Source organism: Chiloscyllium plagiosum, unplaced genomic scaffold (assembly GCF_037043375.1).
Source record: "Chiloscyllium plagiosum isolate Xiang-an unplaced genomic scaffold, Cpla_swu_hap1 HiC_scaffold_5, whole genome shotgun sequence".
NCBI classification, from domain to species: Eukaryota; Metazoa; Chordata; class Chondrichthyes; order Orectolobiformes; family Hemiscylliidae; genus Chiloscyllium; species Chiloscyllium plagiosum.
The window spans coordinates 8,922,071-8,943,199 of NW_028270143.1; the positions used below are offsets into that span (position 1 = coordinate 8,922,071).

Consider the following 21,129-nt stretch of genomic DNA (forward strand, 5'->3'; position numbering starts at 1 on the left):
AGCGTCCTCATGTAAGTTTTAATCTCAGACTGCAGTTGTTTTCCTGGAGGTAATCCGTTGTGAGTATTGTATTAACTTTTAATTTCCGAGTTCTGTTTCTTTCCAGTCAGTGCTTTCATCTAGGAGCTTTGTTCTCCTTTGTACTACCTAAAAACAGTAACTTGAAATAATTGAGTGCAAGGGTCGCAGACCTGAAAAATTAATTCTAATTTCTATCCACAGCTGCTGCCAGACCTGCTGAGCATTACCAGCAATTTCTGTATTTGCAATTGAAATAGAAACTTATTTGTATGCTCTGTGTCTATTAACTATGTTTCAGGCTTGATAATTGCAGGCGATATGTAGATTCACATGGTGTAAATCAAATGAACTGTTTGCACTTTCCTTGGAATGTGGCTGATTGGTTTCATTGCATTGAAGGCAAATGCCAATTTCAGTTTAACTATCTTTAGTTTAATCCACATTGGTTTCTTAAAACTTGGCCAACTTGTGTGGTTCAGGTGGCACCCATGTTTTTAGTCCTTTTTAAAAACTATTTCATATTGGAAAATCACAGTTAATAAATTTGTCAATGCAATTCCAAGAGCAATAGCATGTATTTCATTTTATAATATACCATCTGCAAAGCACAAGATGTGTGTTTTGGATGTAAGCAGGCAAAATGGGAGCAGAGAAAGATCATTTGACACCTTGAGTTAACTCCACTCAGTGAGATCATGTCTAATCTGTTTGTTTTAGATTCCATATTCCCAACTATCCCAATAACCTTCAATTCTTATTAGCCAAGGGAATCTAATGACCTTGGCCTTACAGATATTAAATAATACTGTCACCTTCAGCACCTTAGGTAGAGAGTTCTGAAGTGCCTCAACCTTTGGCAAGAAAGAAGTTCTCCTTATCTCAGTCCTTAGAGGTGCCCCCTAATGTTAAAACAGAACCTCTTGGTTTTGGACTGACCCACAGGATGCAACATCCTTTTCCTCATTCATTTTATCAAGATCATTAAGGATCTTGGGCGGCACGGTGGTTAGCACTACTGCCTCACAGTGCCAGAGACCTGGGTTCAATTCCCGCCTCTGACTATGTGGAATTTGCACATTCTCCCTGTGTCTGCGTGGGTTTCCTCCGGGTGCTCCGGTTTCCTCCCACAGCCCAAAGATTAGGTGAATTGGCCATGCTAAATTGCCCGTAGTGTTAGGTGCAGGGGTAAATATAGGGGAATGGGTCTGGGTGGGTGCGTTTCGGCGGGTCGGTGTGAACTTGTTGGGCCGAAGGACCTGTTTCCACCCTAAGTAATCTAATCTAATTAGATTAGAATACGTTACAGTTTGGAAACAGGCCCTTCAGCCCAACAAGTCCACACCAACCCGCCGAAGCACAACCCACCCATACCCCTACATTTACCCCTTACCTAACACTACGGGCAATTTAGCATGGCCAATTCACCTTACCTGCACACCTTTGGACTGTGGGAGGAAACTAGAGCACCCGGAGGAAACCCACGCAGACACGGGGAGAATGTGCAAACTCCACGCAGACAGTCGCCTGAGGCGGGAATTGAACCCAGGTCTCTGGCGCTGTGAGGGAGCAGTGCTAACTACTGTGCCACCGTGCCGCCCCAAATCCTATATACTTTAACCAAGTTACTCATCACTGTTCTGAATTCCAATGGAAACAAGCCTAATCTGTGCAAACTATCTTCATAAGGCAACCTACTCATTCCAGGTATCAATATAGTAAACCTCTGAACTTCTAACTTTACATTCATTCCTTCCTTAATGAAGACATCAAAATGCTACACATTGACATACAGTATTCAGCACAGGGTCTCACCAACACCCTAATAACTGAAGCGTAACTTTATTATGAAGGAGTTGAATGTAAAAATAACAAATTATATTGTCCCATTGGCCTTCCTGATTATGTGCTGTATTTACTTAGTATCCTTGTGACTCATACTGTAGGACATTTAGACCCTTCTGTACCTTGGAATCTCCATTTAAGTAATACTCTTTTTCTCCCTTTTTTCTAAATTGTACAACTTGATATTTTCCCACAATGTACTTCATCTGCCAGATTTTTGACCACTCGCTCAACCAATCAATATCAGTTTGCATCCTTATTATTTCACTTTCATGATATAGGCAGAATCTATGGAATTTTGAAAAATTAACACCAATGCATCTATTATCTCATAAGCAACCTCTAAGTCCTGAGGATGTAGTTCATCTGGAATTCTTCTTTGCGATGAGTGTAGTTCCAGTAACACTCAAAAAAACTTGATACCATTCAGAACTAAGCAACCCACTTGATTGGCACCGTATCTATCACCCAAACATTCACTCCTTTCACAGGAGCAGCACAGTGGCTCAGTGGTTATCACTGCTGCCTCAGAGCCAGGGACCTGTGTTCAATTCCAGCCTCGGGTGATTATCTGTGTGGAGCTTGCACATTCTCCCCATGTCAGCGTGGGTTTCCTCCAGGTACTCCGGTTTTCTCTCTCAGTCTAAAGATGTGCAGATTGGATGGATTGGCCATACTAAATTGTCCACAGTGACCAGCTATGTGCAGGCTAGGTAGGTTAGTCATTGGAAATGCAGGGTTACATGGATAGAGTAGGGTGGTGGGTGTGGTTGGGATGCTCTTCGGGGGTCCGTGTGCACTTGATGGACTGCATGGCCTGCTTCTATGATTGATCGATATTGGTTGTAGGAGAAAGTGAGGACTGCAGATGCTGGAGATCAGAGTCAAAAGGTGTGGTGCTGGAAAGGCAGGAGAATTGACATTTTGGGCATAAACCCTTCATTCCTGATGATGGGCTTATGCCCAAAACGTCAATTCTCCTGTTCCTTGATTACTGCCTGACCTGCTGTGCTTTTCCAGCACCACAGATATTGGTTGTAGTTTGTACCATTTACAAGATTCCCTGTAGCAGTTTGCCAGATTACCTTTAACAACGAGCCTGTGACCTCTGATATCTAGAAGGATATGGTGAAGCCATGAAACAATCTCGAGGGAACACTCATTGCTTGTTCTGTTAATTAGTGTGGCTGTAAAATGACTCATGACATTGACTCTCCGTACCCTGAGGGCAATTAGTGATGGGCATTAAAGACTACCTTATCATTGTCTCCTAAATCAAAGTAATGCTTTGAACATATTAGTCTGATGTTGTGGCTCATTGCTGTTATTTTTAACACCAATTGTTGAGATCCATTCATATAGATAAAATATATGAAATCTTTGTTTTATAATGTATTTGCAGATAAACAGCAAAAAGGTGATTTTGTCATAGATGGCTACACAGTCCAGCTGACAACTACCATCAGAAAAGATGCAAAGAAGGATTGCTGTTTTGAACTCTCTGCTCCTAATAAACGACTGTATCAGGTTTGTGTATTTTTATTTGATTTAATAGAATTTGTACCACTTAGAGTCATAGAGATGTCCAGCACGGAAACAGACCCTTCAGTCCAACTTGTCCATGGCGACCAGATATTCAAACCTAATCTAGTCCCATTTGCCAGCACTTGGCCCATGTCCCTCTAAACCCTTCCAATTCATATACCCATCCAGATGCCTTTTAAATGCAGTGGTTATACCAGCTTCCACCACTTCCTCTGGCAGCTCATTCCATTCACGCACCACCCTCTGTGAAAGAGTTGGCCCTTAGGTGCCTTTTATATCTTTTCCCCCCTCCCCCTAACCTATACCCTCTAGTTCTGGACTCCTCCACCCCAGGGAAAAGACCTTGTCTATTTATTCTATCCATGCCCCTCATGATGTTATAAACCTCTATAAGGTCACCCCTCAGCCTCTGATGCTCCTGGCAAAACAGCCCCAGCCTATTCAACCTCTCCCAATAGCTCAAATCCTCTAACCCTGGTAACATCCTTTATAAATCTTTTCTGAACCCTTACAAGTTTAACAACATCCTTCCGATAGGAAGGAGACTAGAATTTCATGCAATGTTCTAACAGAAGCCTAAACAATGTCTTGTACAGCTGCAACATGACCTCCCAACTCCTATATGCCTGCTGAAGGGCTTTTGCCCAAAGCGTCAATTCTCCTGCTCCTCGGATAGTGCCTGACCAACTGTGCTTTTCCAGCACCACACTGTCAACTCTAATCACCAGCACCTGCAGTTCTTACTTTCTCCCAACTCCTATACTCCATGCTCTAGCCAATAAGGGAAAGCATACCAAACGTTTCCTTCACTATTCTATCTACCTGCAACTCTACTTTTGAGGAACTATGAACCTGCACTCCAAGGTCTCTTTTTCAGCAACACGCCCCAGGACCTTACCATTAAGTGTATAAGCCCTGCTCTGATTTGCTTTTCCAAAATGCAGCGCCTTGCATTTATCTAAATTAAACTCCATCTGCCACTCCTCAGCCCATTTGCCCAACTGATCAAGATCCCCTTGTACTCTGAGGTAACCTTCTTGAATTGAAATGAATTCACTGTCCACTACACCTGTAATTTTGGTGTTATAGAGTCATAAAAATGTCCAGCATGGAAACAGACTCTTTGGTCCAACCTGTCCATGCCGACCAGATATCCCAACCGAATCTAGTCCCACCTGCCAGTACCTGGCCCATATTCCTCCAAACCCTTCCTATTCATATACCCATCCAAATGCCTCTTAAATGTTGCAATTGTACCAGCCTCCACCACATCCTCTGGCAGCTCATTCCATACACGTACCACCCTCTGCATGAAAGATTTGCCCCTTCGGTCTCTTTTATATCTTTCCCCTCTCACCCTAAACCTATGCCCTCTAGTTCTGGACTCTCCAACCCCAGGGAAAAGACTTTGTCTATTTATCCTACCCATGCCCCTCATAATTTTGTAAACCTCTATAAGGTCACCCCTCAGCCTCTGACGTTCCAGGGAAAACAGCCCCATCCTGTTCAGCCTCTCCCTGTAGCTCAGATCCTCCAACCTGGCAACACCCTTGTAAATCCTTTCTGAACCCTTTCAAGTTTCACAACATCTCTCCCGTAGGAAGGAGACCAGAATTGCACACAATATTCCAACAGTGGCCTAACCAGTGTCCTGTACAGCCGCAACATGACCTCCCAATTCCTGTACTCAATACTCTGACCAATAAAGGAAAGCATGTCAAAAGCCGCCTTCACTATCCTATCTACCTGCGACTCCACTTATAAGGAGCTATGAACCTGAACCTGAACTCCAAGGTCTCTTTGTTCAGCAACACTCCCTAGGACCTTACCACTAAGTGTATAAGACCTGCTAAGATTTGCTGTCCTTCATAACTTTGCCTTTGCTAATTGATGAGTTCTCCTGTTTGTCTCAGGCATGGAAAGCTTTCCTCCTGAGGTTTTAGCTGATGTGGTTATTCTTGTCAAACTAGTCTTGGTATTTCCTAGTCTTGTAGTCGATGGTTTCTTACTGGCATGAGATAATGGCAGTCTTCTTGCACTCCATTAAAATGAACTCTTTGGAGATTTTGGTGAAGATATTGTTAAATGTTCACTAGCCTGCTCGGCTCTTAAAGCTGCTCAATGTTGAGCTTTTTTCTGAATTAATTCTTTGCCTTCAACTACTTCTGATGGCTATTGTGGAGCAGATGAGCCAGTAGTCTATCCAGCAGTTGTCTACACTGGTCATCGCTTTGGTAATGAGGACAATCCTTTGGTCTCTGGATCACACCATAGCAAGTTGATCATCTGTCAGTGCTTTGGTGTGGATGCCTCCAAGAAATCTTGAACTTGTCTTTATGACAAAGCAGTATATTGGTGATGATCAGCTGGTGTTCTGCACATTTGGTGAGTAGGAAAATTCCATTGGAGTTGTAATACAATTTATTTCCTTTCTGATGGTCCTTATTGAAAGTTGGGAGTTCTTTCTAGCCCTACCATTGAAGTCTCCAAGGAGAGGATAATTTTATCTATCTTATGGATGTTGGTGAGTATAGTGAACAAGGTGAAGTGGAAACCTTCTTTGAACTCATTACTAATGTTAAGGGTTGGAGCACAGGCACTGATGATCATTTACTGCTGGTTCTTGGCAAGACAAAGAGTCAAGAGGCGATCAATGATGCCAGCAGGGAGCTCCGAAACACAGCTGTTGTGTTTGTTCTTGGTTGTGAATCTAATTCCATGTGTTCTGGGTTAATTTGTTTGATTTTCTCTCAGCCCTTTGCCTGCTCTTCAAGTCTCCTTCAGGGCATCAATATCAGTGTTGAAGTTGAAAGAGTCCATGGGCAATAAGGGGTGTTATTCTTTCTGTAAGATAGTTTTGCTCATTACCCATGTGGGTTTGTACATTCCAGGTTCGAAGATTGAGTTTCCTGTTGGTTTTCAGACTGCAAGTACATGGGCCTTCTGGATATAGTCTTTCAGCTAGGTGTGTGATGGGACTGACTATTTTAAGAGCATCCTTCTAGTTCCTTCCCCAGTCTGGGTGAGCAGAATGGATCCTGAAGAGGGCTACTCAGTCATGAAGAAAGCTGTCAAAATGCTCTTCTGTTCCTATTCCAAGAACGAAACAACAGAGTCAAACTCTGCTGATCCAAACCTAGGGATATCAAGATCTCTCAATCCTGTCCCCGTCACCTCTTGTATTGCTGCAAGGCTTGTGCTGTGTGTTTGTGGTGTATTGAATTGCTCAAAGTGGATGCCTTGCGTGGGACATCTTTTAACGTGGGATTTCTGTTGCATTCTAGTGACAAGGAAGTTTTAATGACTGGGAATCTCCCTACTGCTGCAGCCTTCATCTGCCATATCAGCCATTGAGATTTCATAAAAATCCTCCACTTGCCTCTCTGTTAAGGACTTGTTTTGGATTGCACTTCATCTGGCTCCTCCCCTCTGACCTTAGCTTCATAGGTGACTCAACCAGGAGTTGAGAACTCATAATGGCATCACTCTTGGGAACAACTGAACACTCAAGCTTTTTCACAATAGCAAGGTTGCAATCTATGGAAATGATACCGGCATCTATTATATTGCATTAGAGTGAAGGTCACTATCTCCAGAGGAAGATGGGGAAGAGGAGTAAGTAATATAGAATCAAACTTTTAGTTGACCTTGCGAAGTCAGTTTTGTTTGGACCATGCCCCAAGCAATACTTCAGTCTCTGTCCATTGCCTCAAGTGTTTCATAATTCTGTAATGATTGAATTTCTCTTCTGCCACATTTCCCCTCATTGTCTTCCTTAAATTTGTTCTCCCTATTTAATTGCAGCCTATCTCGATAGGCCTAATAGCAACAGTCCTGACTACTAATGAGTTACAACTCTTTAATACTTGTATAATTTGTGTATACTACATGCTGTGAATGCATTAAAGTTTCATAACCCCCTTGATAACAGATTCTTCATCTGTTTTCAAAATCTCTTCAATTCAGTTTATAGGGTGTACATGCAGATTATTGAGCTATGAATCAATATAGATTACAAGATTGGTTTGCTGCACAGTCTTCCACTACAAGTCTTACTGCGAGTGTTCGCTGAGGGGATAGCTTCCTGTGTTTTATTCCCCCTTGGCCAGGACCTTCCAGGATATTCTTGGCCTTGCTCAATGGGGACTTGAGCAGGGTTCAAGCATCCACTGGGGTCACTCCAAACCCTTCACTGTTGCCATGCTGGGGAGGTATAAAATGTATGTTGTCAGGCAATGGCTGGAAGTCAAGATGTTTAACCATCTAATCAACACTTTTCAAATACGCGACCCTCAGGCTGTTGTAACTGGTTCCCCCGAATCTTTGTGACCTCTTTGACCTTGGTCTCTGTAGCTGATAGCTCCTGGCTGCTGTGTAATTTAGTTTGGCCAATTTTTCTCGTCATCCCTGATTACACTGGCTGTGGGTCAGATTTAGAATGTCCAATTTTGGATGGTGGCCACATTAACTTGCTGAACCTGTTAAATTTTACAAAAATTGCATTTGAGGAATCATAAATTTGATGTTTCTGGCTCACCTGTAACCAGTCATAACATTTATACCCCTTTCCCTCCCCCTCTTATCCCCCTCCCCACAAAAGGCACCATTTCCCTCTCCCTACTTCCCCACCTCCCTCAACCCCACAGTCTCCCTGTAATAGCTTGTCAGAATGCAGCAATAGGTTAATATTACTGGGCTACTATTCCAGAGGCCAGGACTCCTCCTTCTGAAGTATGAGGCTGTGTACACACAATGGTGACCAGTGCGTATCTAGAAACACTGCCCGATTTTTATCTCTAGCTATGCACTGGAAGGAGGACAGGGCAGGAAATCTGGACGCCACTGTTTAGAGGTTTCCAACGCCATTCTGGATGTAGGAATTTCGGAACTGCTGCAATTTACAATGAACTAATCACATTTTGTAAGCTTCTCTGAATCACATTTTGCCAGTGAACCATGATTTGAAGATGAGTAGAATCTAAAAAGTGAGTAAAAATTGTATTACCCCCACTACAATTCTTTATGAAATGCTGTAACCAGTTTGTATCTATGTTTTCTAAGTGTTGATAGTGTTATGGGTGGCATGGTGGCACAGTGGTTAGCACTGCTCCCTTACATCACCAGGGACCAGGGTTCAGTTCCAGTCTGATGATTACTTGTGTCAATTTTGCCCATGCTTCCCGTGAGTGAGGAAGAAGAGATACAACAGTGATATCTAGAACTGCATTGATGTCTCCGTAAACAGTGATGAGATGCTTCAGTAATGCATCATCTGATGAAGCATGGAAACATTGGCAGTAACATCTGGATTTTTGCATTATTCTGTGCATGTGCAGACTCCAGATGTTGCCGCCCTCCATGTCTGTGTTGTCCCCAGCTTTAGCTATTCTGAAGTACCCCTGATTTGCTCCAAACTTTTTCCTTGGAACTTGAGATCTAGCAAACTATGCTCTGAATGGCCTAATTCACAACATGCCCTGTTCACTCATAGCAACTTATGCTTACTCAATTACCTTAACTCCTTCTCAAGCCATGTCTTGATTTTAAAATTTGCATCCTTGTTTTCAAACTCTGTATGACCTTGGCTTCCTTATCTCTACGATCTTCTTTCCTCCCACAAATTTCTGATGTATCTACACTTCTGGTAAATTAACAATCCCCAATTTTATTGCTTCACTGTTGTTGGCTATGATTTTAGCTTCTTCGGCCCTATACTCTGGAAATCTCTCCACACCTCTTTGCCTCTCCAACTCACTTCCACTTTTAAACCTCCTTTCATTTGCACTAGTGTTTTTTTGTATGGCTCAGTCTTTGTTGCACCTCTGAAGCACCTTGAGAAGCTTTAAATGTGTTAAAGGCAGCTTAAAAATACAACAGGTTGTTTAGTGGATAGTTGTTGTCGTTACCTCTGCAGAAGTTGGGCCAATGTTCTCTCATTTGTAAACAGTAAAGACAAGTTTGAATAGTACTCTTCATACTCTTATGTAACCATTTTCTAATAGTAATCAGTTGTTTCAAAAGATGCAGCAAAAAGGATAGAATTCTTTCAACAAAATTATTCTTGTTAATTAATTTTGGCATTTTTTGGCAGGACAAGTACTAAAACCTTTACAGTGTCTGAAAGTGACATCCAGTGTAGACAAGGCATTTAATGGAATCTTTCAATCAATTTTTAATGATACTGCTGGTATAATAATTTTTTGCTTCTGTTGAAAGCTAGTTTATTAAGTCGTCAAGTTAAGTTGCTGATTCTAATTCTGACAAATGAATTTTTTTTTGGAGGGTCTGAAAATAGCAGTTTAAAGAAAAAAAGAGACACTGATGTCTCTTAATTGCCACGGGTAAATTTTGCTCATCGGCTTTGCATTTGACATTGATCAAGAAGAACAGTATTCACGTAGTTGCTAGCTGCTGCAAGGAATCTAAACTGTCATCCTCTGCTTTAGTTACTTAAATTTGTCTAAATTAACTTGAACACAATTATAAACATCCTTCAAAGAAAAAAAATCTACTGAAGATAAGCACTAATATCTGACAGCATATATTTCTGACATTTAGCGTTCATTTTAAATTTTTCAGTTTGCTGCAGCTTCTTCAAATGAGGCAGAAGAATGGGTTGAGCAGCTTCAATTTGTATTAAAAGGTAAGAGTTAAAACAGACATGGAACTAAAAGGTTGGCAGTGTTAGTCTGTCATTTTCTGCCTGTATCTAATTATTGTTGTTTTACCTCTGCTGGATAATGGAATTATTGGTAGTCACCTGTGGCAAATGCTCAACTTCGCTGGACCCTTTAAGTGAATTAGCACTAACTTGCAAAGCAAATCTGCACCTGCATGCAAGTAAGCAATCAGCACTGCTCTCTTCATTTCTTAACGAAATAGGCCCGAACATTCAAGACTTGAAACCCTTTTATTCACAGAATGAACTTTGCTAAAATGTGGCTTTACAATATTGTCAATGTTGCTCTAATTGCATTACTGCGTGCACATCCATTCATCCACCACCTGTCCAGTGCATATGGCTATAATGTTATGTAGGTCTCATATTTGTCTGTTCCTACTCCTCTAGCAGCATTTTGCCTTGTTTCACTCCTCTTCTAGCCTTTTTTAAAATCTATATTCTCCATTCCCCACTCAAACATCACCCTAAAATTTTCACTTGGATATCCAGCTTCTTTCCTCCTTCAATTTCAACACTTGTTTTTGTTGATTTCAAATTCCACTTCAAATCATCTAGCCATTTCTTCTGAGTCCATCAGTCTCCCTTAAATTTGGCCTCCAAATGAACATTCAAACGTTATCCATCACTTGACTTTGTCATCTCAGCCACTCTTTCCATTTCAGTAGTCTTATTCACGGAGAAGGCTGTCTTTATTTACCTGGTTATTCCTCACTATCCCTATTTTCCCTTCTGAAGTCAGCTTGTGTAATTGTCATAGAGATGTGCAGCACAGAAATAGACCCTTTGGTCCAACTCATCCATGCCAACCAGATATCCTAAATTAATTTAGTTCTATTTGCCAGAACTTGGCCTATATCCCTCTAAACCCTTCCTCTTCATGAACTCATCCAGATGCCTTTTAAATGTTGTAATTGTACCAGTCTCCACCATTTCCTCTGGCAGCTCATTCCATACATTCACCACCCTCTGCATGAACAAGTTGCCCCTTGGGTTCCTTCCCCTCTAACCCTAAACCTATGCTCTCTTGTTTTGGACTCCTCCAATCCAGGGAAAAGCCCTTGTCTATTTCTCTATCCAAGTCCCTCATGATATTATAAACCTCTAAGGTCAGCCCACAGCCTCTGGCGCTCTAGAGAAAACTGCCTCTTCCTATCGCTGAAACCCTCTAACCCTGGCAACATTCTTGTGAATCTTTTCTGAACCCTTTCAAGTTTCACAACGTCCTTTCTCTCAGAGGGAGACCAGAATTGCACACAATATTCCAACAGTGGCCAAACCGATGTCCCATACAGCTGCAACATAGCCTCCCAACTCCTATGCTCAGTGCTCTGAACAATAAAAGAAAACACATTAAACCCTGCCTTCACTATGCTATCTAGGTCAGACTCCACTTTCAACCAACAAATAAACCTTCTCCAAGTTTGGAGAAGCTACCCTCTCCAACCCCACAGTTTAAGTCATTTAGACTGGCACTATCAAATTTCAGGCTATAAAGCTGCTCGCATTCATAGAATCATAGAATCTCTAGTGTGAAAGCAGGCCATTTTGCCCATCGAGTCCACACCAACCCTTCGAAGAGCTGTCCACCTCCCTGTAACCCTGCATTCCCCGTGGCTAATTCTCTCAGCCTGCACATCCTTGAAAACAATGGGTCAATTTAGCATGGCCAATCTACCTAACCTGCATATCTTTGGACTGTGGGAGGAAATTGGAACACTCAAAGGAAACCAACGCAGGCAATGGGAGAATGTGCAAACTCCAAACAGATAGTCGCTTGAGGCTGAAATTGAACCCGGGTCCCTGGCACAGTGAGGCGGCAGTGCTGACTATTAAGCAACCTTTTGTCAAAGTACTTTTACACCTTTTGCACTTTGCTCAATTATCACCAGTGCCTTTGAGACTCTTGTACTTATAACACTTTTGACTCTCTCTCAAACTTGTCATTTCCCAGTACAGCTCCTACTTTCACTTGTTTATGTTTGGTGCAGACTATAATACACATGGTTAATAATTGTTTTGGCCATTTCTTACTATTCCAGCTGGACTACATCAAGCAAGATTTAAGCAAGATTTAGATTTGGTGGGCGGCACGGTGGCACAGTGGTTAGCACTGCTGCCTCACAGCGCCAGAGACCCGGGTTCAATTCCCGCCTCAGGCGACTGACTGTGTGGAGTTTGCACGTTCTCCCCGTGTCTGCGTGGGTTTCCTCCGGGTGCTCCGGTTTCCTCCCACAATCCAAAGATGTGCAGGGTCAGGTGAATTGGCCATACTAAATTGCCCGTAGTGTTAGGTAAGGGGTAAATGTAGGGGTATGGGTGGGTTTCGCTTCGGCGGGTCGGTGTGGACTTGTTGGGCCGAAGGGCCTGTTTCCACACTGTAATGTAATCTAAATAACAGAAAAATAGTGCAAATGCTGGAAATGAAGAGTCATATTGAACTTGAAACATTAACTCTGTTTCCCTTGCTGCAGAAGTCTCCTACCTGCTGAGTTTTTTTAGTACTTTGTTTTTATTTCAACAAATATTGAGCCCTGCTATCCTCTTAACAACATTACTCAGTTTTTCTGCATAACCAGCAGCATCCAAGGAGCAGGAAAGTTGATGTTTTAGGCAGGATCCTCGGGATTAGAATTCTTGTCCTTGCTCAATAACAAAATCCCTCCATTATCTTGGCCCTCCAAAATCTCTCAGCTTCTACAGTTTGTCAATTTTAAGAACATCTTTGGTCTGTTGTACCTTTTTTCACGCCCCTTGCCATCATCCTTGTGGCCATGTCTCCTGCCATATGAGCTCTAGCCTTTGGAATTCTCTCAAAACATTTTCTTCTTTAAGATTTGCCTTAAGGCTATCTATTATGCATTTTGATGACTTATCTTAAAATCTCCTGTTTTAACTCCAAACTACTTATTATTTTAGTTTGCATGTGTAACATACCGTAGAATGCTTTCCTACATTAAAGGCCCTATATTAAATGGAAGTTATTTGTGAAAGTTTATAGGCATTTTGACACAGCAATCCATTTAGTAATCAATACTAAAATTTGAAAATTTAGGTTGTTGAGTGGAAAGCATCCTTAAGCAGAGGGAGAAATTATTGAAAAACTTCGCTCTCTGTTATAAAAGTTGTAAAAAAGAAGCCAAGAATAATTCTTGGAGTGAAGATTGTTAGTCATTGCTATTAATAAATGAATTAAAAATATTTTTCACTATATTGTACTGTATAACCTGATAGTGCTCTATTCCCCAAATATCATCAACTTATTTACAAATCCCTATGTGTACTTGCAGTACTTCCTGCCTTGAATTCATTGCTGGCCCTGACTGTAATCTTCAATGCTTACATCTGCCACCACAACCTTAGTCCTATTCCTGTCTCTAATGTCTTTCACTCATCCCCTCTCTCGCCATCTTCACCTTCCTACTCATTAACGTCCCTCATTCATTTACTCATCTCCTTCACACACTCTCTCTATCTCACTCAATACATAAACACCACTTGCCCCCCAACCCTGGACCACCACCTCCACTATCCACTCCATTATGCTTGGACAGTGTTTAGCCATCTTCGAAGTATCCTGAAGAATTCTCTCCCAGGCCCATCCAACACCCTATTTTACTCTCATGCAGCCTGTTTGGTCACTTGAATATCACTGGTGCAATTTTTTTAACTCCTTCTCAAGTTAAGTGTCACAGAAAATGTTGGCACTTCTAGGCCATACCAAATTCCTATTGAATATAGTTGTGTGCTTTACTCTGCCATTTCAGGGGTAGGTTTCAAATCACCCATATCATTATCTGTCTGTCTGTTATTTATTTTGCCATAAATAGGAGTTCAAACACTAGTTGGTACTGAGAGATGCCTATTGTTGAAAGTTCCATCTTTTGAATGAGAAATTAAACTGAAACTGTGAAAGATGCCATATCACAATTTTGAAGAAGAGAGAAGTTATCTTCTGTATCCAGTATTTTATTCCTTGATCAATATCTCATAAACAAAAGACTGGTCGTATCTCATTGCTATTGTGGGAATATGCTGTATTACCATAGCGGCTTGACTTGGGAAGGTAGTGATGAGTTGCTTTCTTGAAACATTGCAGTCCACATGCTGTATTTAGATCTACAATGTCCATAGGGAAGGATTTTGACCCAGTGTCAGTGAAGAAAGAGTGCTATATTCCCAAGCCAGGATGGTGAGTGGCTTAGAGGAGTTTGCAGGTAGTGGTATTCTGCTGTCCTTGTCCTTCTAGATGGAAGTGTTCATGGATTTGGAAGATGCTTTCTGAAGATCTATGGTGAAATTCTGCAATGCATTTTATCTATTTTGTATACACTGGTACTACTGAGAGGTGTTAGTGAAGGGACTAATGCTTGTGGATGTTGTGCCAATAAGTCAGGCTGCTTTGTCCAGGATGATTTCCAGCCTTGAATGTGGGAAATATTTCATCACACTCTCATAGAAGGTGGTCAGGTTTTGGGGAGTCAGGATGAGAGTTACTGGACATAGTTTTCCTAACCTCTGACCTACTCTTATAGCCACTGTGTTTATGTGGTGTTTCTGGTCAATGGTAGCTCCAAAGATGTTACTAGTCCAAAGATGTGACAAAGATGTCAGCAGCAGAAGATTGTACTCAACCACATGCTGTAACCTCATGGCCTGGTTTATGCTTCACTTGACCATTAACATCAAGCAATCAAATCAGTGCTGGTTCAGTAGAGCATGCCAGAGCAGCACTTGGCATATCTAAAACTGTGGTGCCAACCGGGTGAAGTTGCAATCCAAAACTCTGTGCACCAAACAGCAGAAGCAGGAATGCATTAGAGCTAAGTGATGTCACAACCAATCAATATGATCGAAGTTCTCCAGTTTTGAGTTTAAATGTGCAGGCATTCTAGAGGTACAAGTGCAAAAGTAGTTAAGAGCAGCAATATAGGTTAACAGTTCCAAGTAAAGCATTAGGGCTCATTTCTGGAAAAAGAATAGAGAATTGAAAAGGGGGAAGTTATGTAAAGTATTTTTTTTTAAATCCTTTCAATGGCTAGGTCTCATGAGAATACTCTGCACATAGTTCTGGTCATCTTATTGTAAAATGAACATAGAAACACTAGGAACAGTGTGACTGAAAAGCTGGAACTCTCAATTCTCAGAGGGAAATGGATAGTTGGTTTGCCAAAGGTCTTTAAAACTATAAAGGAGTTTGGTCGTGCAAATTTCGTAGAACCTTGTATAATTAGAATTATGAAATAGTTAGGGCAATCCAGTTGGAACAGTATATATATGCTGACTCTCCACTAGCACATGCGTTGCTTCATACCCTTATGAGAGCCACTTTTCTGAAACCTCACTTTGCAATTTTTCCGAGCTTGACCTAGTTTCACATGTACATCCCACAGCTGCTACCCCATGGTAATCTCTGACCATATGCTGGCTTTGCAAAGCAGGAAGATCTCTTAATGCCTGTTACTGGGCAACAATATCTCTCCTTTCCCGGAAGACCTGGAGGAGAAGCTGCAAGGAGACTTTGCTGAACATAGCTGAATGGGGCCATATATTCGAGGAGAACACCTCTGGGACACCCGGACCAACCAACCCAACCACCCCGTGGCTCAACACTTCAACTCCCCCTCCCACTCCACCAAGGACATGCAGGTCCTTGGACTCCTCCATCGCCAGACCATAGCAACACGACGGTTGGAGGAAGAACGCCTCATCTTCCTCCTAGGAACCCTCCAACCACAAGGGATGAACTCCGATTTCTCCAGTTTCCTCATTTCCCCTCCCCCCACCTTGTCTCAGTCAAATCCCTCAAACTCAGCACCGCCTTCCTAATCTGCAGTCTTCTTCCTGACCTCTCCGCTCCCACCCCACTCCGGCCTATCACCCTCACCTTGACCTCCTTCCACCTATCACATTTCCAACGCCCCTCTCCCAAGTCCCTCCTCCTTACCTTTTATCTTAGCCTGCTGGACACACTTTCTTCATTCCTGAAGAAGGGCTTATGCCCGAAACGTCGATTCTCCTGTTCCTTGGATGCTGCCTGACCTGCACTTTTCCAGCAACACATTTTCAGCTGGGGCCATATATTGTTTACTGAGAGACATTTCTCAATATTTATAGGGGGTGCAACACTTTCTAAGTCCAAAAGGGCAAGACAAGTGGTAAGAGAATGATAGCAACTTAATGTTCAAAGTTGCATAATCCTCAAAAATGCTGCTCGCTCATGGACTGGATGGTTGTTTGGATGCCATTTGTGGACTTTAACCCTATGAGCTGATGGCAAAGTTGTTAATTTCCTGCTTTCTTATTCAGCAAATAGCCAACTCTAATGCATCTCCAAATCTAATTAACTGGCTGCTATGTAATTGTGCACATCCAACCATTCTCTTAGCAAGAGGCTCCAGTGATTTCCAGATCTGACATCGGAAAACTCACCACGGCAACAAAACTTCCACTCTTAGATCCATTTTTATAATGATTTGAATCCTCATCAGTTGTGAACCTGTAGGGTGGAGTTGTGTGTTATTAAAATACCTTGCACCTATAGACTAAAATGTTCACTTTCAAATAGGGAAACCCTCCATATCCCATTGCTCAATTGCTCCTTATCAAATAACATAGGTATCACCCTATTCTTTACAAATTGGGCCCATGTCAGAGTCATCAATCCATCAGAGGAGCTCTTCCTGATATACCTTCAAAGACTGACTCCCATTCTACATGCAAACAGGTGTAGTGCAACTACCACTGGTATTTGTTCATCCGAACCCTTATTGCGGAGGATCAATCATGCCACTCTCATTGCAATACCATAGTATAGCCTATATGCCTGCAAAAAATATTTTCAGTTAGTAGTGCCTCAAATCGGTTCATTGCTGTAAATGTTAACAATATTTACAGAGATCATAACAAGATTGAAATTTCAGTGCAGTAACCAAGAGAATGCTGCATGGTTTCAAGCACACTTTTGGGCAAGTTGTTCAGCTGAGCTCACATCAACTTGAAGATTCAAACAGAGTAAAGATCCCACAATATGTAGTAGCTTACAGTTCTCCTTGGTCAATGTTCCTCACACAATTGATGTGTAAGTTTCATCCTCCTCCTCCTCCCCCTCCTCCTCTGCTTGTTGCTAGCTCCAAACCATGGCATTAACATTCTCATTGAGTGGAATGTTAAAGATTTATATTATTGTTACTTTCATGCTGTTGATCAGGATATATAGAGGAATCACTTGAATAGATTTATCTGTTTCAACATTACACCACATTCTCCATATCCTAACATTTCACTTATTGTTTTTTGAAAGACAGAGAATCTGCAATGATCCCAGAAGATGATGAAGAAATGTATGATGATATAGATCCAGAAATTAAAGATGATAATTTCAACCAAGTGCCAATAGATGACGACATTTATGAAGAGCTTCCAGGTTTGTGCATGTAAAATATTCAAATTGCTCATAAATTATGTAAAAATATATGGCAATAATGACCAGTTAATCAAATTTTGAAGTTAGTAGTTCTTACATTCTTCAGGTTTACCACAATGGACAAAAAAAGTTGTGTGCTAACAGGATAATTTATTTTAATACCGTGAAAGAAATTTCAACAAATTAATTGAATTATACTACAGAGAAAACTAACAAGAAAGCCTGTATCATATTATGGATGAGTGGTGCTGGAAGAGCACAGCAATTCAGGCAGCATCCGACGAGCAGCAAAATCGACGTTTCGGGCAAAAGCCCTTCATCAGGATTCCTGATGAAGGGCTTTTGCCCGAAATGTTGATTTTGCTGCTCGTCGGATGCTGCCTGAATTGCTGTGCTCTTCCAGCACCACTGATCCAGAATCTGGTTTCCAGCATCTGCAGTCATTGTTTTTACCTCATATTATGGATGCACTGTTTAAATCATCAAGGGATCGATGCGGTGAAATAACTTCATTGCTTAATTCAGTGAATTTGTTGAAATTTCTTTGGGTCTGAAAATTGGTGGCAATAATTACATAGTGGTCAAATAAGCAGGAATGTGCATATAGAAGTGTTGGTGTGCTTGGTTAAAATATCAAATGGAGAGGCAGAAATATTTTGAAAGTGATACCGACGTGCACTAATCAGATCAAGTTAAAGTATTTGAGTACTGTGCTATTATTTCATAAATGTTTTGAAGTCAATTAAATACTGTATTATCAAGTACTATTTTGATATTCTCATTCAAATAGCAAAAAAACCTATGAAAATAATTGTAGTAAATAGTAAACAAATTAGATTTGTTACTATATTAAAGGCCTTAAAATTCAAGACTGCTAACGTGATAAAAATTAAGGCAAGAAACAAAAGTTGTAATGAATAGTTAATTTCTCACCTATTACTGGCAATTCAACAAGTTGAGAGATTATTAAAAGCATAGAACATATATGCAAAGAGCTTGTGTTAAGCCTTTGTAGAATAGTGGTAAAAACAAGGACTGCAGATGCTGGAACCAGAGTCTAGATTAGAGTGGTGTTGGAAAAGCACAGCAGGTCAAGCAGCATCCGAGGAGCAGGAAAATCGACGTTTCGGCAAAAGCTCTTCATCAGGAATAGAGGCAGGGTGCCTGCAGAGTGCAGAGATAAATGGGTGGGAGTGAGGAGAAAGTAGCATAGAGTACAATAGGGAGTGGGGATGGAGGTGATAGGTCAGAGAGGAGGGTGGGGGAAGGTAGCAAAGAGTACAATGGATGAATGGAGGTGCTGATGAAGCTGATAGGTCAGAGAGGAGGGTGGAGTGGATTGCTGGAAAGGAAGGACAGGTCATGGGGACGGTGCTGAGCTGGAAGGTTGGAACTGGGGTGAGATGGGGGAAGGGGAAATGAGGAAACTGGTGAAGTCCACATTGATGCCCTGGGGTTGAAGTGTTCCGAGGCAGAAGGTAAGGCGTTCTTCCTCCAGGCATTGGTTGGTGGAGGAGGCCCAGGAGCTGCATGTCCTCGACAGAGTGGGAGGAGGAGTTGAAATATTGGGCCATAGGGCGGTGGGGTTAATTGGTGCTGGTGTCCCGGAGGTGTTCCCTAAACCGCTGTGCTAGGAGGGGTCCAGTCCCCCCAATGTAGAGGAGACCGCTTCGGGAGCAATGGATACAATAAATGATATTGGTGGACATGCAGGTAAAACTTTGGATATGGAAGGCTCCTTTGGGGCCTTGGATGGAGGTGAGGGAGGAGGTGTGGGCGCAGGTTTTGCAATTCCTGCGGTGGCAGGGGACGGTGCCAGGAAGGGAGGGTGGGTTGTTGGGGGGTGCGTGGACTTTTACCTTTATAGAATAGTGGTCCAGCCTCAGCTCAATTATTGTGGCTAATTCTGTGCAGTGCCTATTAGAAAGGGTGTCACAGCCCTTCAGATGGTCTAGAAGAAATTTACTAAAATAGAACAGAGGATCAGGGGCTGTAGTTATGTTGATGGGATAGAAAAACGTGGAAGTTCTTGATGGAGCAGGGAATGTTAATAGAGATTTGGTAAAAGTCTTTCAAATCATGTTTTTAAAATTCATTGAGATGTGGGTGTCGCAGTCTAGTCCAGCATTTATTAGCAATCCCTAATCGTCCTGGGGAAGGGTTTGGTGAGCTGATGTGGTGAGCTGACGTTGTGAACTGCTGCAGTTCTTGGGCTGTAGTTGCACTCTCTGTGCTTAAACGGGCATTCTAAGGATTTGTCCCTGTGATGAGCAAAAAACAATGATATAATTCCAAGTCGAGCTGGTGAGTGGCAAGGTGTTCGATTGCCTATGTTCCTTTATCCCTACAGGTGGTAAAGGTCGCAGGTTTGAAAGGTGCTCTCACAGGAGCCTGTGTGAGTTGCTGCAGATCAGTTTGTATTTAGTACATACTTTTACCACTGACACACAGTGGTACAGTAGTGAATGTTGAAGGTGCTAGTTGGAATGTAAAATCAAGCAGACTTTTGTCCTGGCGAGAGTGTAACCTCTTGAGTAATGTTGGAACTGCGTTCATTTAGGCAAGGGAAGATCTGAAAATGTGTTGCTGGAAAAGCGCAGCAGGACAGGCAGCATCCAAGGAACAGGAGAATCGACGTTTCAGGCATAAGCCCTTCTTCAGGAATCTTCAAGATGGTTGATGGGCTCTGGGGAGACAGTTATTCTCTACAGAATTGCTAGTCTCCAACCTGTTCTTGCGACCACAATATTTTTATGGCTGGTCCAGTTCAGTTTTTGGTCAGTGGTAACCCCAGGATGTTGCCAGTGGAGAATTCAACAATGATGATGCCATTGAATATCAAGAGAAAGTGCTTATATCCATTCTTGTTAGAGATGGTTATTGTCTGGTACTTCTATGGTGTGAATGGAAGAGGTTTTGATTAAAATAAATGACATATTGTTTCTAGTGAAAGAAGCGTTAATATTCAGAGGACAAACTTAGCAGGAAGAGGCAGTGGCATAGTGGTATTGTCGCTGTAATCCAGAGATCCAGGTACTTTTCCAGGAACTTGGGTTTGAATCCCACCACGCAATCAAAATCTGGAATAAAAAGCCTGATGGTCACAAAAGACCATTTATTTTACTAATGTCCTTTGGAGAAATGGTGTTGTAATGATAATGCCCTGAAATCAGTCATCAAGAGGCTCAGGCTAATGTTGTCCATGCAGTGGTTCTTTGAATTCGATTAATAATTCCTTGCTCACATTAATTGGGGCATTGAATGTGATAGCAAGGAGATGTGTATAATGTTGGTTAGGCCACAACTGGAATGCGGTGTGCAGCAGTAGTCACCCCACTATAGGAAGGATGTGGTCGCACTAGAGACAGTGCAAAACTGATTCCCCAGGATCTTGCCTAGGCTGGAACGATTCTGCATGAAGAGCATCTAGATACACAGGGATTATTTTCCCTTAGAGCAGAGAAGACTAACCAGGTATCTAATTGAGGTATACACTGTTCTGAGGAGCATCGATAGGGACCCCTTAGTAGAGGGGTCACTAACTAAGAAGTGCTATTTCAAGGTATTTGAGGAAAACCGTTTTCATCCAGAGGGTTGTGGGTATCTGCACACTGCC

The 21,129-nt window shown here is 42.0% G+C and overlaps 1 protein-coding gene across 5 annotated transcripts in view; it reads left to right on the forward strand.

Moving 5' to 3' along the window:
• skap2 (src kinase associated phosphoprotein 2) overlaps positions 1–21,129 on the forward strand; it is a 277,534-nt gene that overhangs the window by 176,704 nt on the left and 79,701 nt on the right. For all 5 annotated transcript variants that reach the window (XM_043689567.2, XM_043689565.2, XM_043689566.2 and 2 more), the window contains exons 7-9: positions 3,266–3,390; positions 9,988–10,051; positions 17,391–17,513. In XM_043689567.2, coding sequence (XP_043545502.1) covers positions 3,266–3,390; positions 9,988–10,051; positions 17,391–17,513 — 312 coding nt within the window. The remainder of the gene's footprint in view (positions 1–3,265; positions 3,391–9,987; positions 10,052–17,390; positions 17,514–21,129) is intronic.